A 19,037-nucleotide genomic window follows, 5' to 3' on the forward strand; every position below is an offset into this window, starting at 1 on the left:
ATGGATTCTCTTCTCATATCCCTGCGTGCTGGCCTCTCTTAATACAACAAACAGAGTATCTTCTTTGTCTGTGTCATCTTTACACACACATATATTTTCGCTTTTAAAGTATACCTCTAGTAGCACATCGAGGAAGCATGACATAAGTCATTATATTTAAGGATTTCTTTTGTAAAAGAACTTTTATTAATTTACCTGTTTACTTGTGACTTCTTTGTATATTTAATTTATAGTCTAATATTAAATTTTTATTTTAAGTAAGTGGTTAGAGGACAATGCTACTGAATTTTCAATTTGTTTTCCTGTAATGTTATATATATTTTATATTGAGTTTTGCTTTCTCAGATGAACTCAAGATGACCGTTATTTTATCTATGTTAAATGTTTCAGCTTGTCAGGTATGGTAGTTCACACCTATAATTTCATCACTTAGGGAACTGAGACATGAGGAGACCAGCCTGGATTACAAAGTGGAACCAACGGGGGGAGGGGGGGAAAGCAAAACAAAACCCCAAATCAGCACAGCCAGCAGATTTTTCATGACTCTTTTCACATTAATAGGAAGACTAAAGCTTTACTTATCTATAAGATTAACCTTTGCTTTCCTCTGAACTCAAATGTGCTTATTAGCAGCCTCTTTCCTATTCTCACGATGTTTTGTTTATCCACATTAACCAAAAAGGCCACCCAAAAAATAATGGTGAGAGCATGAGGCACCGGAGTCTGTGTTTCCAGCATTACTGGGTGTTCTTGGAAATCCCAGCTGCTTCTGGAGTTTTCCTTTTTCAAAAAGAGCCATGAGATTTTCCTTGTAAGCATGTGTTTACTCCTATTTATAAGGTGTTGTCATTTTCAAGTTAGAGTAGTTGCATTTTCCTTTAAAATGTGCTGGGCATTAATTTTCATAGTTTGCCTTTACAGATTAAGTAATAATATGTAGTAACTGTGTGACAAGGGAACCCTTACAGAGGGAGCAACACCAGGTTGTGTGTCCTTTCCGCAGTCTGCCTTCTGGTGGATGTCAGACATGTTGGTCTTATTCCACATGCACATGTGGGCTGTAGACAACACTTGACAGGACTGGCCTTTCTCTGCCGTTGCCACACTTAAGGCCACAATGTCCCAGTAAGCAGAGGATTATGCTCAGTAGAGTTCCTTAACTGCCATTGTTTGTTATGGGCGGCGCTGTAATACAGAAGGAACGTAGGATTGACTGTGTCTAGCACACAGCCGTACAAAGTTAGTCCAGTAGAAACAAACCCCGCCTTCTAGGGAAGCGTGTTCTCAGAGGAGATGTGCTACAACACTCCCAAGGCCGAAGAAGTAAACGTGTACAGAGCTCAGGGGTATGCGATGAGGAAACGGCCATGGCTCCAAAGTCTATACCATATGGTACTTTTCTCATGCTTAAACCACTTAGTTCAAATTAAAACTGCTTTTACTAAACTGCTTTGCATAGATTTTTCTAAAAGGTTCTTGTTTTGATAATAATCTGCTGATATTAATATGCATGCTGGGATGTTCTTTGGAATGTCAGAATTCTTTCTCACTTTTAATGTAATGTCAAGATTGATTTCCTTGCCTTTCCTGTTGGTTTGACTCTTGTGTTTGTGCTTTCCACTTTACAGGCATGCAGTATGGTGACTATGTTAATAATCAAGCTAGCTCCACACCAACTCCCTTGTCATCAGCTTCCGATGATGAGGAAGAGGAGGATGAGGATGAGGAAGCAGGTCTGCTTTAGCTTTACAGTTTCCATCTTCGCCTATTAAACTGTCTTTACTTTGCAGTCTCAGCCTTTAGAAAATGTCTGAAGTTGAGCATAATGAACACCTCAGCTGGGTTATAGAGATTGTCACTTGACTTGATCACATCTGTGATGATGGTTGAATGTTTTCTTCTTTTAGACAAGCCTATCTTCCCAAGCTGTGTGCAAAGGAGTGGCCTGACTGAAGCTCCTGCTGATTGCTGTAGTGCCCCTTAGGCATTATGTTTTCTGCTTTGCATGCTCTTTCAGACTAATCAACATAAGCAATATGGATTTTTTTAATAGAGAAGAGAAGTCAGATTGTTCTATAGGGACTGGGTCCTCTTGGGCCCTCATAAGTACCACATCAGTATTTACCTGCTTGTAAAGTACTCGTTCGTATCACATTAACTAAAGAAGGTGTACATATGGTTGGGTGGTGACAACCCACTTAGTTACATTTTTATGCTTTGTAGGTAGTTCAGTTCTTCCACTAATATTAACACTTGAAGACTAGACTCTTTAAAGTTACTTTGTGTGGTCATGATTCTCTTCCTACTATATTTATTATTGATGGAAGGATTTGCTACAAATTATCTAACCAAAAGCTTCTGTTCTCTGTGTATTGTTTAAAATATTCAATTCTTTAGACATGATTTGAGGGGGATAAAAATAAGATGGCAAGTAGGAAGAAATTTTTCCTTACACAATATATAAAAATATCATTTATTTCTCAGAAGTGTATTAAATTTTATTTTAACATGATTTCATATTTTTAAAAATTGAAAGATATTCACATGTTTTTTCCAAATAAACCACCTTTTAAATAATTCCTTATGTATTTCTCCCTTCATTGTCTGAAAACAAATCACAGGCATGAACTTTACTCCCAAATGCTGTGGTGTATGTTGCTTGGTCACGAAGGTAGTACAGTTACAGGAAACTACACATTCCTGAGGTAATGTCTGATGTGTTCATGGCCCAGGATCCAGTCCATAATAGTTCATTGAACTTAGCTGGTAGATCTGTAATAGTTCTGTCAGTGCAAAACAAACAAAGCTCTCAGTTCAAAAGGAATAAGAGAGAATTTATTCAAAGCTGAATGTGAGTGATGACTGATTTAGGAACACAGGTTTCCCTGAACACCGTGTTTCAATGTTAATAGTTTCATGAAGTTTTGATAGTAGCAGAATAAAGGAAGTCCTGAGTGAGGATGCTTTTCAGCTACACTGGTAGAGACATCGGGTCAGTGGACTCACAGCACAGCAGGGGCCTGCTGTGAGACTCCCGTAGGCTGAGCCTCTGCACACCCCTGAAGGCCCACAAACCTAAGAGGTACGGGATGTCCTTACACAAACAGGTGGGAATAATGACGAGTAAGGGAGCTAAGCCTAGCTAAAGATCATTTTGGCCTTCAACCTGTAACAATCCAGTTTTCTAAAACCTGTCACTCAGCCTTATAGAATGTTTAATATAGATGTGGCTTGTTTTGGGGAACTTAAGTTCACACAGGCCAATTATCTTATGAAATGTAGTTTTATATTAAACTGTTTTATGAAATGTAGTTTTATATGAAATATAGTTCATATAGTTTTTCCTTTTCATTGGTGGTCTTTTGATTTATTGAGGCAGAGTGTCATGTAGCCTATACAGGTGGACTTGAACTCTCTTACCTCCATCCCAGCTGCTGGAATTACAAGTGGTCACAGCCACACTTAGGTTAGAACACACAGGTCTGACAGGATTTCAAAAGCAACATTGTATTTGCAGTGCCCTTGATGATCTCTGTTTGCATGTTGATGAGGTTAACACTGAGCATTCTATGATGGTGGTTATCTGCCAGGCTGACACTGGAGAGTCACTGCTTTTCACTGTTGAAGTTAATGAATAGTTGTAGAGTTTTTTTTTTTTTAAGACATACAAATGTACTGACTTTTGTTGTTTTAATTCTTAAATGTACACATGTGCTGATGTGTGGCTCTGTGCACAAGCAGAGGTCAGGAGAGGTTTGGATGTCTTTGAGCTGGAAATGCAGGCATGTAAAGGGATGGCAGTCCATGTAGGGTTAACTGCCTTTCATTTGTTATGAAATCTTAACTCTGGTCCTCATTGTCAGCAAGTACTCCTGCAGCTGAGCTGTCTCCAGTTCTGAACACCGTGTTCTTGATTCAACTGTCACCCATCGCTTCAGCATTCATTAATATTTCAAACTCTCAGGGCCCTGTGTCTTCGTGAGTTGGACTTATTTTTGTGGAGACCCATTGCTAGCATCTTGTTCTGGATAGTGGCAGCACCTTCTGCATGGGCCGTCTTTCTTCAGCCCTTGTAGATGGATATAACTGTTTGGGCATGGGGAGATAGAAAGGAGAAAGAACATTTCTTGAGTCTCACAAGTGTACATTTCATGCTACATCAAGTGCTACACTTGATGAATTTTACTACTCTCCAATGGGTGTTACTGTAGAACCTGTTGTCACTGGTGGGAAACAGCTCAGAGATGTGAGGTATCCATTTTTTCTCTGAAACAGTAGGTGGTGAACATTAATCTACCTTTCACTTCTTTGCATGTTTTATGTTGTGTGGAAGCAAAACCTCATTTTACTCAGTTAACTTAAAATTAAGCAATGCTAGTAAATATCTTAGTCTTTGTTGACCCTTGGAAAACAACTTAGGCCTTTTCTTCAAGGCTTCAGAGTATTTATATTTTCTGAGCTTCAGAGATTCTGTGCTATTTTTAATTCTTGAGCCATTTTTTCCCTGTGTGGTCCAGGTGTTTGGTTCATTTGGCCTCTTCTTTCCTTTGCTTCCTCACATTTTAGCTCCTCCCTTTTTTCTCTTTTGGTTTTATTTCAAAGCTTCTTCAAAAGCTGGGACATAGAGCCAATGTAGACTGAGGGGGAAATTCTTCTCAAGGACTCCATTTATAGACATTTCTATAAATTGTTTTCTATAAATGTAGACATTTCTATAAATGTAGACATTTCTAGCCTCATCATTTCTACTCTCCCGCTACTGGTAGAACAGAGACTGAGGAACCTGAGGTACTTAAGGTTTTATAGGGGGTAATCTATCAAAACTCCTTGTTCAGCTAAAATTAGCTTTCTTATTGAAATGTTTCCCTAATCTGAAATGTGAAATGCTACAAAAGCCAAAATGTTTTCAGTACCACTATGACTCAAGTGGACAATTCTCCTTTTCTCTTGATAGATCATAGTTAATCCTAGATGTCCTAGAAATATGTAAAATTGCTTTTGGACCCCCATGTTTAAGGTACATGTGAAATATAAGCTACTCTATGTTTAGATTTGTGTTCATGCAAAGATATCTCATCTTTTATATGTAAATATTCCAGAATCTGAAAAAAAAAACCAAAAAACTGAAGCCTTTCTGTTTGCATGTCTTTTAGATAAGAATTGTTCAGTCTGTAGTTTTGTTCTAAAGGACAGTATAGTGACCTCCACAAATATGTGGGATAGGGAAACAGCATTTATTAGTATAACTTGAAAAGGCAGTGATTTGGGATTTCAGACAAAGCCTTACCTGGAGAGGAAGTGATTTTCTACTGGCATAAGGGAAATATTTCTCAAGTGGAGAAACAAAATCAGTCTAGAGTGTACTGGTCATGAGCACAAAGGGAAAAGAAGTGTATTGGTTGGTAGGTGTTTGGTACTGCATTGTAGGGTACGAGGGAGGATGGCACAGCAATATGTGAGAGATGAGTGCAAAGCAAGTGTTGACTGGAGTTTGAGGGGTTACAATGGTATTCAGATATTCTTCCTCCAGGATGGTAGTGAATTCATGGAGATGTCTTTAAGTGTGTTCAGAATGTCATCATACAGGTTTCCTATGTATTTGCATGTGAATGTATTTAGTACAGTTTTGATTAGTATTGCCAGTGATGCTGTCTGTGAACACAGTAGAGTGTATCGGAATTCAACTGTTCCTGACTCTTAGTGGTCCATTTGCGATTACAACTGTCACTGCTTTGATATCATGACAAGACTTGGACTTCTGAAAGTAAATGAACAGACTTAAAATCACTAAATAAACTAGAACAACTATTTTTATAAGTAATACTTGAAAGTTTGTAGCTATGGTATTATTAAAGTAGGCCTTTTAAAACTTTTATTTAAAACGTTTTCATACAATGTTTTGATGGTAGTCTTTTCACTCCCATCTCTTCATAGATCATTCCCACTTCACTCCCACCCAGCTTCAAGTTCGCATTCTCTCTCATTCTTAAAAAAACAAAATGCAGCAACAAAAAATGAAAATCAGAATGGACAAATAAACTAAAAACAAAAAAGAAAGAAAATCAGTAAGATTAAAAAAAAATAGCAAAACACCAAATGAAACAAAAACCACAGGAGAGCTACTCTTGGGAATGCCTGCCCTGGGGCCTGGTTGACATAGGAAGTGACATTCTAGTGACAAAAGCGGATTTTCCCTTTTTCAGCAGATATCACTTACAAATAGCTTTTGGTTAGGGATGGGACTTTGTGTCTATTTCAAAATGAACAAATTTTTAAAAGTTAAAATTTTAACATTTGACTTGCCACGAAAGAGCTTTAGATTTATGATTAAATAGGAATATGATTTTTAATAATTTGATATAAATATTTTCTTATCTTTGGCTTTACTGTTTTGGAGAATAATTATTTTGGTTTTTATTTTAATATTTATTTTAAAAAAACCTTTCATTTATGCATGTGTGTTTATGTGGGATGGATGTATGCCACAGCATGTTTGTGGAGGTCAGAGGACAACTTGTAGGAGTCAATAATCTCTTTCTGCCATGTTGGTTCTGGGCAGCCTAATTCAGGGTTTCAGGCTTGGATGGAAGAGTCTGTTGCACACGTCAGTCAGCAGAGGGTGTTGAATCCTTTGGAACTAGAGATTCAGGTGGTTGTGGTTGTGAACCACCCTGTGGTGCTGGGAAAAGAAGTTTTACTATATGACACCTCTTGGTCATATAGTAACTGTGCTTTTGCCTGACTTGGAATTATATAGGCTAGTCTTGAGCTCATAGAGATCTGGCTACTTTGGCCTTACCATAGTCTTTTATAGCAGTTATAATTGGGTCTAACTCACATACCATAAAATTAGCTTCCTTAAGTTTACTGCTCATCAGGTTTTGCTGCTTTTTATTTGTATTTGTATTTGTTTTTACTTCATTACCCATCGCTATTCCGGAACATTCTCCTCACTCAAAATAAGCTCCTTCTAGCAGTCACCGTGCTCCCTTTCTCAGCAGCACAGTTCGGGCCACTGCTGACTTGTTGGTTATTTTCTGTGAATGACTTCTTTCTCTAAGCATAGTATGTAAGATTTACCCATGTTGTCACCTGTATCAGCACTTCATTCCTTTTCATTGGTCAAGAACCATTCTGTTTTGAACCTCACTTTGTATTTACTTTCTCCTGAGTTGGTGGACATTTGGGTCCCTTCCATCTTTTGGCTGTAATAAGTTGTGCTACTGTGAACATTGTCAGTTTGTTTTCATTTATCTTATGACACCTCTTGGTCATATAGTAACTGTGCTTTTAAAAACTATCATACTGTTTTCTCAAGTGGCTGCACTATTTTACAATTCCATGGAGTTTCCAGTTTTTCTGCATTCTTAAAAAAAAAGCTAGAATGAGTTTTTTGGTTTTAGCTGCCTTGGTAGATGCGACGGTGGAACTGTGTTTCTGTTTTGTTGATCTCCATTGCCCTAGCAGCTTCTGGTGATGCTGTGAACATCCTTTTATGTGCTCATTGCCTTTTATGTACCCAACATCATGGAGGGGTCTGTATTTGAAGATTTGTGTGGTTTTAACAAACACTTAGGCCTATGATGCATTTTATAGTACCCCTCCCTTGCTGTGCAGCTGCACCCTCTTTTAGTGCTGGCTAGCTTTGTAGGTGTGCTAATGTAGGTTGAACTGGATAGGTCTAAGCATTTTTATCACCTCAGAGGAGAACCCTGTACCCATTAAGCCATGGCTCTTCTTTTTGCTCTTTTCCCAATCCACAATGGCCACCAGCTTAGTCTCCAACTATGTATATTTGTGTATTCTAGGGATTCATTGAACTAGACCTGTACAGTATATTCTGTGTGTGCTTTTTTTTTTTTTTTTTTTGGCCTGGTCTTTTTTTCTTTACCATGTTTTCAAGGTTTGTTTCTATTAAAGCAAATATGAGCACTTCATTTTGACTGAATGATAGCCCTTTATGCTAGATACAGTACATTTGGCTTAGCCATTATCTGTTGATAACTATTTGAGTTTGTGTGGTTTTGTTTGCTTGCTTGTTGGTTGGTTGTTTTGAGACAGGGTCTTGTTACGTAGTTAGGACTGGTTTCATACTTGACAATCCTTGTGCCTCAGCTTCCTGAGTGCTAGAATTACAGGCATGTACTACCACACCTGCCTTTCGTGTATTTTTTTATTCTAGAACTATAATACTTTTTGTTATGTTTTGGCGACAGGATCTCACTAGGTCGCCAACCTCAAGTTCAACATTGAGCCTTCTAAGTACTAGTATTATAGGTATGCCACTGTGCCCAACACTGAGACTTTTAACCCTGTACAGCAGCATTTTGCTCGAGTTATATGTGTAGACAAACAGGAATAACTATTACTTTGTATTCTTTGTTAAGAAAAGTGGTATATGTAGACATAGTTTTCTATTTATCATCACAGAGGAGGGCTAATAAATAGTCCCCTCCTCTTCAGGTGGTCAAGTATTCAAGCTTGTTGGCAAGTACCTTTACCTGCTGAGCCATCTAGCTAGCTTGTTGGCGTGGGGGTGGGGTGAGGAAGACAATTGACGCATAGTTATACAGAAGGTAAATAGTCTTCTCCTACAATAAAGCACTCAAATAACTGCAGACAACTGTCAACTGTGCCATAGTTAATACAGTTAATTTTTAAGGTTATCTAAAGGCTGTCCAGAGAAAGATAGGTCATACATTCCCATTCTTTTTATATCACAGTTAAAAATCACCTGAGGTGTCTAACATCAGAGGAATAGGTAAATTAAAAATGATTTTTATATTTCCTAGCCATAAAGAATGGTTAGGTTGTGTGCAGGGAAAATGAATGTAACTGGAAATAATCATATCAAGTGAAACCAGTACTAGAAAGACAATTTGGTATGTTTCCTCTCCTCCATGATTCCTTTATAAATATATAAACTCACACATATAAATGGTACAGAAGTAAAAGTAAAATTGTGTGAACAGGAGCAACCAATGGAAGGGGAGATAGGATGTGCTCAGTATGTAATATATACTTGGATGAAAGGTTAAAACAAACTTTTTTTTTAAAGGAAAAACTAAAATCCTGGTTGAATGTCAGCTAAGAGCCAGGAGCTTTGTCACTTTGTCACTTTGGTCTCAGAGAGGGGCCATGTGCATTTTGTACTCTGTATATCAGTGTTTACTGCAGCGTATTTCCGAGATTCCCAGTGAAGTATTTGTTGAGTGAATGAATGAAAGAACTGTCTCTTATGTTCTATTCTCCCATGTGTCCTAGCACCTCTCAGCTTTTCTTAATCTAACCGGTTTGAATGGTCACAAACAGTAAGTTCTTATTGTCTGATGTTTGTCTATTAGCATGGCTTCCATTTCTATTTTCTTATTCAGTATAGTGGGTATTGTTTTAATCTTTTTTCTGCACATGAATAAATGGAGACACAAAAATACCTTCATGTTACGCTGAAAGAAACCCAAGCCATAAAGTTGTCTTTTATATTTTTTTATGGGTATGAGTGTTTTGCCTGCTTGTGTATTTGTGTACCACGTGTGCTCATAGAGTCAGAGGAGGACATCGGATCCCCTGGAACTGGAGTTACAGCTAGTTAGAAGCCACCATGTGGGTGCTGGGAATCGAACCCAGGTCCTCTGCTAGATCTCTTAACTGCTGAAACATTTCTTTAGCCCCAGCGTCTTTTATGCATGTATGAAACAGCTCTGCTGTGCTAAACACCATCTTAATATCCTAAACTTTCTAGTGCTAATAGAGCGTTTGTGATACCTTAAGGTTGATAGATTTAATATTTTAGGTATGGTTCCATTAAAATATCTGCCAGCCGTAAATTTATATGTTTATTTTTATAGTTTGATGTTTATTTTTGAAGTTAATGTATATCTAGCTGAATTTATTCCACTTATCAGCTATATAGTCTCACTGTTGTTAATTGTTATTCATTTAAAATGATTTTTTATTACATTATGTGTTTGTCAGTGTGGGCATGTGGAGGTCACAGTACAACTTTCCAGAGTTGGTTTTCTTGTTCTTGGGATCAAATTCAAGTGATCAAGTGGTCAGTCTTATCATGGCAAGTGCCATTTGAATAGCCTGTGTGTGTGTGTGTGTGTGTGTGTGTGTGTGTGTGTGTGTGTGTACATGTACATGCGCTCGTGCAAAACTTCTCAAACATCTATCATTTTAATTTTGGTGTGTGTGTGACGGCTTTCAAACATCAGTCATTTCAATTTTTTTTTTTTTTTACCAGAGTTGAGAATTTTCCTAGTTCAGCAAAACCCATCTTTATTCATGTTGGCAGCAATTGTTGTGCAATGCACTGTCACTTTGAACTTAGCAGGTGTTTGGTTTTCCTTTCAGGTGTTGACAGCTCTTCCACTACAAGCAGCGCTTCGCCCTTGCCCAACAGTTACGATGCTCTGGAAGGAGGCAGCTACCCAGGTAACTTGAGTTTACACTATTCATATAAGTTACTGGCCACCAGTCACCTTAAAGGCGACCATGATTGCATATCAAAGGTAGACTGCATTTTCCTGCATTTCTCAGCCAGTGACAACCATGCATGTTGTTTCTGGTAACATGAAGAAATTTATTGCTTTGTTTTATTTCTTTTCTCTTTCTCAAAACAAAACAAAAAAAACATAAGGAACAGTGTTCTTCTTTCCTCTTCTAAAAAATAGCTCCTTAAATTCTGTTGATATGCGTGTGAACTTGAAACCTTTACAACTAGATCCTGATTAGAATGTGTTTGATTTCTTCCTTCACCTTTGGCTTTTGGTACCTCCACTTGGTAAAAAGCCAGGTAGACCAAGGGGGTATGTTTTAGAGGCATTACTAGTTTTTTAAAAAAATATTTAATATGTATAAAAGTTTTACTTGTGTATGTATGTATGTATTACATGTTCCTAGTCAGAAGATGGGGTTGTATTTCCTGGAAATATTTCCTGTAGATGCAGAGGGTTGTGAGCCTTTGGAATTGAACCCATGTTCTCTGCAAGAGCGAGTATTCTAACTTCTGAGCATCTTTCCAGCCCCTACAAGCGTTATTTTTAAATATATCTGAAAATAAGTTTGTTGTATGATGAGAATAGCGGATCAGTGGATGATATGAATATAGAATATAATTGAGCTATTATAATTCGTAGTCATTTCATTATGGTAGTAACTTATACTGCACTCTTCCTTATGCTCCTGTCTCCCGTCACGGACACATACCTGGCATCCTTCTTCCCCTCATGACCACAACATTCAGAATGACAGCACAAATAACTTTGCCCTTCCCCTTGTTGCCTTAGCACATTGATAATATCGCTTTCACAAGGTTGAAATTTAGCTGAGACTGTAGTGTTCTGTACCTAACAAACAGTGTTCACTGTCATCAATCATACCATGAATCGGAAAATTTTAATCCTCGGCTTAGTGTGCAGCTCCCTCTTGCTTTTAAACAAAGTTTGAAAAACTTAGTCTCTTATGCTTGAGCATTTTTCTTCCTAGGAATTAATGGGTCCGTATATGTGGGTTTATGTGAAAGAGGTTAGAAACCATTTCAGTTGTAATTACTATTACGAAAGTGCCCAAGAGTTGCTTCTTGCACTGGGAGTGACTGCTGCATCTATGTTCTTTCACACACTCCAAAGTAGCCTGAAGTAAAATGTCACTTGAAGTATACATGGTTTAGTTGATGGCCTGAGTCAGACATTACTTTGGTTCATCTGCCCGGATTCGTAACTTTAATCTCGTAGTAAACGGTATGCCGTGACCTTGGACAGATTTGTAAGTATTTATTTCTGCAGTAAAATTAAGGAACTGTGCAAACACCTGTAGCAATAGTAAATGAGCTGAAGGTTTGCCTACTGTGTGTCTGGTACTAGGAAAGGACTTAGAACTAGGAACATAGGAAGTGTTATCTTTTCTAGCAGAAGAAGAGATTTAGTTAAACCTCTATGCCTAAAGCTCCAATGTTAACTCTTCCATTGATATTGTTGCCATTTAAGAGATCTTTCCATCTGGGTTTCTGTCTCAAGTTGCAGCAAGCAGAAAATGTAAGGAATAGAGCTGCACTGAAGCCCTTGTTCTCATAAGAAGTCTGGGGGGGTGTTGAGAAAGCCCCTGATCGTGAGTGTGTGTCTCACAATGTGGTGGCAGAGTATGTACAGGTGTTTCCAATGCAAACGTAGTCAATAAAAAGATGAGATTCTTTAAGAGACTTTTGAACAATTAGTTTTTATTAAGTTACATTCTTTTTCAGAACATGTTTTTTTGCAGATTCTTATTGCTGGTAAGGAATACCATTATAATATTAAAAGATCAAATTATTATAATTTACAGAGTTCTTTTAAAGTGAGACCAAGTCAGTATACCACACTGGTTGTGTAGTAATTTTTAGTTTTCTTTTTATATATACTGTCAAAAGTTTTTTTTTTCTTTTTAGTTTTACTGAAATTTTTGTTTAAATGTAAATAAAAATGAAGATTATCTAGTCACTAAATTTTCTTAGGCACTTTTTCATGCCAGATGTTGTTCTAGAAGTTTTAGACACCATTTTTTTGTATTCTACTCACAATTTACTTATGCAAATAATGCAGATTTCTAGGGGATTTTAGGACTATAGTTCTCCTTTCATGGACATTTTAAGGTTCAGATAAAGGACAATTTGGAAAAAGTAATTTGTAATCTTAATTGCCTTGTTTCTGCTTCTTAGCCCCAGTCCTCCTGAGAGAATTAAAAATCAGAAGTATACAGTGCTGTGTTAGCTGTGTGTGTGGTATCTGAGACATTTGATGTTGAAATAATCCACAGACAAAGCAATACATAAAATAAGATTGATGGGCTATTGGTAGTTGCTGAATTTAGATAATCTGTACATGGTCAGTAATCTACTCTTTGTATTTGGTGTGTGTTTTGCATCTGTCACAGTAAAATATTTTTGAAAAGAAAAATATGCCAAAGGTTATTGCTAATAGTTCTGATTTGGGTTGTGAATACCTATTTTTTTTCTTTGCTAGACATGAATTCTTCTTCGGCAAGCAGCCCTGTACCTGACCGTGCCCTGGAGCCTAACCCCACCCTCGCCCAGACTCTTTCTGCAGCCCCCACTCCTCCTGCTGCTCAGCCAGCAAAGGTAGCAAAGCCTTTTGGCTATGGCTACCCTACTCTGCAGCCTGCTTATCAGAATGCAGCACCACCACCAGCCCCTGGAGCACATCCCAGTAGCCCAGCGTATTCTGGGTATCCTCAGGTATGTATTCAGTCATGTTTGATAAGTTGGTAAAAATTAAGTATCAAGTGGAACACATCTGTAGTGATCAGAGTTTTAAAGAGGTAGAATCTAGATGAAAAGGTTAGTGATAGCTTGGGTTTTCTTTATTGTACCTTTAGGGTTTTTTTGTTTTTGTTTTGTTTTGTTTTGTTTTTTTTTTTGCAGCTTTTATGCAGGTTTTTTTAAAAATAATTTTTAATAATAATTTTTAAGTAATTTAATATTTTTTTAATAATTTGATCATATAAAATGTATGTTTACATGTGCATCTATATTTCTGCCATATACATGTGGATAACTACAGAGGCCAAAAGAGGGTGTTGGGTCTGCTGGGACTGGAGTTATAGGCATGTGTGAGCTTTCTAAAATGGATAGGAGAAGAGAACTTGGGTCCCCTGGAAGAGCCAGTGGTGCTTAATCATTGAGCCACTTCTACAGCCCCTAATGTTAACTTTTTAAACATTTTATATTCCTAAGCTGGCAGTTACCTCAGAAAATAAGAGAATGTAGTTTAGTGTTTATTTTAGCCTCTGTTCTTTACTTAAAGTACTCTGATACAAAAATGACTTTGAGAATCTTTAAGAACACAGGTGTTCTTTAGTTTGTGTGCTCAGTAGCTGTGTTAGCTACTTATCTGTTGCTGTGATAAAATACTGTGACCAAAAGTAACTTATGGAAGAGAGATTACTTTGGCTTATGATTCCAGAGGGAGAATCTAATTAGTGAGGAAAACATTGTCAAGAGGTGACCAAAGCAGAAAGCTGGCTGATTATATTTCATGGCACAGAAAACTGAGAGAACACACTGGAAGTAGAGGAGGCAATATATTTTCAAAGCAGCTCCCTGTGACATCCTTCCTACAGCATGTCTTAAAGGCCTAAAAGTTCCATAAACTCCCCAAACAATGCCACCAACTGGAGACTTCAAATACATTAGCCTGTAGTGGAAGTTTTATTCAGACTCCATGGTAGTAGTGGTCAAGGTCATCTGACCATACTTTCTTAAGCAACGTCTAAGAACATTTTAGTTTAGTTGTTCTTAGAATGGTAAGTAGTTATCATTTTATGTTTTGAGAGGAAAATAAAGCAGGGAAATGAGTGAAATGGTGAAAGCATTCTGTCAAGTCTTAGTAGGTCTACCTTTCAGGAATTTGTCTTATGCTTAGCTTAGAAAGAAAATATAGGGGCTGCAGAGATAGATCAGTAGTAAAACAGTTGTCACATAAGCATGAGGACCAGAATTTGGAACCTCAGAATTCATGTAAATGCTGAGCGGGGATGGCAGCCCACTGCACATGTAGTCAACATGCCCACAGCAAGCTGACTAGTGAGACTAGACATAGAGATGAGCTCTGCATTTGACCTTGCCTCAATGAATAAGGTGGAGGAGAGACTGAGGATGATCCCCACATGGGCCTGCACATGCACCTACACATGTGTACACTTACACACAGAAAGCTTTGGAAAAAAAAAAAAAGAACAGAAAATAGTTTTTGTCTGGAATTTAATCTTAGAACTAAGATGCAGCAGGAAAAGGATAAGGAAGCTAGAAGGAGCTTTGGGGAAATCTGCTTGATTTGGTACAGACCTCCCCCATTTTATTATATTTTCCTTATCACTACATTGATTCACACAAAACAGTGTTTCAGTCTTGACTAGCTTGTGCTTTGGGTTAGTTCCTCTGTGGAGTTACAATATTATTCCTGTACTTGAGAAGAAGTTCTGAGATTGTCTTGCTTCTTGGACAGCAGGCAAGGAGCAAAGGGCCCCTTCACCTGGTTTTGTAACTCACACTGTTAAAATGCAGGTGTGGCCATTGGCCTCATGTGTTGTCACAGACAGCTGTTACAGTGGTAAAGCTGAACGGTGGTTGCCAGAGTTTTAAAATATGGTCTCACAGGCACTACTGAAAACTTGATTGTTCCTAGTAGACAAGAGTAGGGTAGTGTTTGTTTTTTGAGAGTCTCATTAAGCTCAGGCTGACATCAAACTCATGTGTAGTCAAGGATGACCTTGAACTCTTGAGCCTTTTTCATTCACCTTCGAATTGCTGGAATTTTAGGCATCTGCCACCATGCCTCACTTAATGCATTTCAAAAGTTGAGGGCGCCCCCCCCACGCCTTTTCTAATCATTAACTCCAAATCATGAATAGCCTCTCTCTTGGCTGCTATCACCACAGGTTACTTTTACCTGATTTCAAACTGTTCATAAGAGGGGTCCTACTGCATGCATTCTTGTGTTGCTTTTAGTGTGGCTATGATTTATTTATTCTCAGATGTACTCCACTGTGAATATGCCAGTTTATTCTATTGTTTTTTTTCTATTGCCATAGGGTAAACTTATGGTTTTGATTCTACTATGAATTAGGAGTGGTTCTGCTATGAACATTTCTTTCCATATCTTCTAAGCAAAAGTTCAGACCAAGGAATAGAACTGATAAGTCCTGAGGTATCCAGACTGTCACTGTTAGCCCCTGGGGGATTTTCATAATTAGGTTCGTGAAGTGGGAAGACTGGATACAGCCATTCCCCGGGAGAAAACCCTGGGCTATCTAAAGAGGAGAGCTGAGCAGAGCACTATCATTCTTCTCTGTGCCTTGACTGTGGACACGGCTGCCTACCATGCCTGGTGCTGTGACGTTTCTGCTGACTGTATCTGGAACTGGGAGCACAGACCTCCCTGAAGTCTCTTTTGCCAGGGTGTTTTCTCTCAGCAACAGGGAGAGTAAACTGAGACATACATATGCAGCTTGAGCAGTTAGTCGTACAGCTTTTCAGAGTGGGCGACCTGACTTAAACTGCCTTGGCAGCACTAGGGCCTACATTAATTCATGGAAGGCTGGCGTTATTAAGATGATTTGAAGTGCCACGTAGAGTGTGTGTGTGTGTGTGTGTGTAATTTTATTATATATAATTGTTAAAATCTGTGTTAATGTGTATGTGCACATGTGGAGGTCAGAGGACAACTTTATGGAGCTGGTTTTCTCCTTCCACCTTTACATAAATCCTAGGAATCAAACTCAGATCACTAGGCTTTCATGGTAAAAACGCCTTTACCTGCTGAGCCATCTTGCTGGCCCTAGAATACATACCTCATAGCTTCAAGGAGCCTTCTGTAATACAACTGAAATCCTTTTAAATGTTCTACATGGTGTGATCTGGTGGGTCAGCTCTACAATCTAAAGGCTTTCTGTATCATGATTGGCAATGGCCTTCATTAAGTGGTGAGAAAAGTCCTCAAGAAAGCACATCTTAAGGTGTTTTGTTCTTTGGAGGCCAGGTGCTGGCACATTATCACTGGTTTCCTCATTCATCCCCTCCCTTTATTGCAGAGAATTTTTTTTATTTTTTTAATATTAATCACAGGTTATTTATTTTGTATCCCAGCCGTAGCCCCCTCCCTCATTCCCTTCCAGTCCCTCCCTCCCACCCTCATCTCGTCCCTGTCTCTTTCCAAGTCCACTGCTAGGGGAGGTTCTCCTCTCCTTTCATCTGACCCTAGCTTACCAGGTATCTTCAGTACTGGCTGCAATGTCCTCCTCTGTGGCCTAGCAAGGCTCTTCCTCCCTCAGGGGCGGAGGGAGGTAAAGGAGCCAGTCCTTGAGTTCATGTCAGAAATAGTTCCTGTTCCCCTTACTAGGGAAACCCATTTGGATACTGAGCTACCATGGGCTACATCCGAGCAGGGATTCTAGGTTATATCCATACATGGTCCTGGTTGGAAACAGTCTCATAGAGCACTCCCATGCCCTGATATATTTTGTCCTTGATTGCAGAGAATTTTGAGACAGACCTGTCTTGAATAGCAAACAAAAGGAAAAATAATTTCTAAATGCTATTATAATTCAGTGCATACATACATTTATCTGGTTATCTTAGAAATGCCTTTTAAATTTGGTTGTACAAATTACTAGCTAAATAATAACTTAGCTGTTATGTTTGCTTATGTGTTATTATTATCATTTTCATCTGAAACAAACCTTACCCTTCAATCCAAGCCTTTGATCTGATAGGAAAGCTGAGCCAGTTGTCCTATAGAGTGTCCTACATTGCTCATTGCTTCCTTGTGGTATCATTTTACTGGTTCCTCTGATCCATTTCCTGTGACCCAGGAGTTAAATCTAATAGCTCAGATGTATTACTTGATGTGGTTATTTACATAGGCCTGATTATGATGTTCTACTGACATAAACCTACTGTTTCACTTGCAGTGCTGTGGGGATTGGGTAATACTTTATCCAGTGACCTCCTGGTCATTTTAAAGTTTCTCATTAAGTTGTGGGTTTTAGCATTAGGTGATGTCTGTGTGTCTTCTACTCTACAGATGACCATTTTCTGAAGTTACCATTCTGTATGTGAACTACTGTATGCAAATTCACATAATGAAACTTGGTCCCTGTATTAAGGAATGTGGAAGATAACTATCTAGATACAAAGGGTCTCCTTTTTTTACGTCCCTTGTTTGTTAACTATACATCCTAGTTTATGTTATTAATAGCAGCAAATGAACTAAATGGAAAACTAATTTAAAATTGACTGCTGGTGAAGAATGAAATGAGATACACCTGAAAATACTTTTTTGTAGTTTTCGTATCAGAATAATACAATTTTTGGTCCATAGTTGAATGAATCTATCATTTGTAGCTTACAGATAGAGTACAGACTGTACTTAATATATTTACATAATTTCAAAATAACATCAACTTTTTATTCTAAGTGTAAAATTATTAAATATAGGATTTGTTTTGTTGGCTCCGGAGAGACAGCTTAGCAGTTACAAGTACTGGCTGCTCCTACAGAGGACCTGGGTTCAATTCCCAGCACTTACATTGTGCCACACAACTCCAGTTGCAGGGACTCTGATCTTCTGGTCTCCAAGGGCACCAGGCACACCAGTGGTGTAGAGCCGCACATGCAAACAAAACATGTATACACAAAATAAAATTTAAATTTCCGTTTACAAAAATGATAAGAAAATAGAGAAAAACCATTTCTGTTTGAATCACATATTGAAATAAAAGATATGTCTTGTCATAATTTTTGTCCTTAGATATGTCCCAAGCAGCAGTAAGGTCAGTTAAAACTATTTTCATGGTACTAGAACCTGACTTAGTTTCTTAAACATTATGGATTGTTTTTTTTATCTCCTTGGCTGGATATTTTTCTTGTGTATTTATTTATGCAGTGTTTTGCATTTTAAGGGAAAGTCATAAACTGGTCATGCAAATGATCTTAAAAGAAGTGTAAATGCAGGGATTGGTTTTGATTGTTTTTGACTTACTTAACTCAGGTTGAGTAGTTTTAAATTATGACAGTAACTTGTTAAATCACTTTAGTTGAAAAAAAGCTATGAATTTATAATAATTCTGCAAGCATAAAACAGAGGGCAGAGTAGAACTTTAGACACCTGTACATTCTAAGGCAGTACTTTTCGACCTGTGAGTTGCAACCCCTTTGTGGGTAGAATTACCTTTTCATAGGGTCCCAAACCAGTTATTTACATTAAGGTTTATAACTAGCGAAATCACAGTTAAGAAGTAGCAATGAAATAATTTTATGGTTGAGGTTGAAACAACATGAGGAACTGTATTAAATTATCGCAGCCTTAGAAGGTTGAGAAACACTGCTCTCTGTAAGGCTTCAACTTATCCTGAAAATTGATACTTGATAGAACCTGAAGATGCTTCAACATTTATCATCCCTGTCCAGTGTAAACTCTGTTTTTTGGTGTTGAATAGTTTGACATTATAAATAAGATTGGGTTTGCTTTGATATGTTTAAT

The 19,037-nt window shown here is 38.0% G+C and overlaps 1 protein-coding gene across 5 annotated transcripts in view; it reads left to right on the forward strand.

Moving 5' to 3' along the window:
• Positions 1-19,037, forward strand: part of Sec24b (SEC24 homolog B, COPII coat complex component) — a 78,484-nt gene that overhangs the window by 36,735 nt on the left and 22,712 nt on the right. For 3 of the 5 annotated variants that reach the window (XM_021645090.2, XM_060392694.1, XM_021645106.2), the window contains 2 exons: positions 10,357-10,437; positions 13,002-13,234. In XM_021645090.2, coding sequence (XP_021500765.1) covers positions 10,357-10,437; positions 13,002-13,234 — 314 coding nt within the window. Of the gene's footprint in view, positions 1-1,628; positions 1,734-10,356; positions 10,438-13,001; positions 13,235-19,037 lie in introns of all 5 variants that reach the window. The other 2 variants (XM_021645084.2, XM_021645099.2) reach the window with 1 other exon arrangement.

The sequence above is a fragment of the Meriones unguiculatus genome, chromosome 10 (genome assembly GCF_030254825.1).
Source record: "Meriones unguiculatus strain TT.TT164.6M chromosome 10, Bangor_MerUng_6.1, whole genome shotgun sequence".
NCBI classification, from domain to species: Eukaryota; Metazoa; Chordata; class Mammalia; order Rodentia; family Muridae; genus Meriones; species Meriones unguiculatus.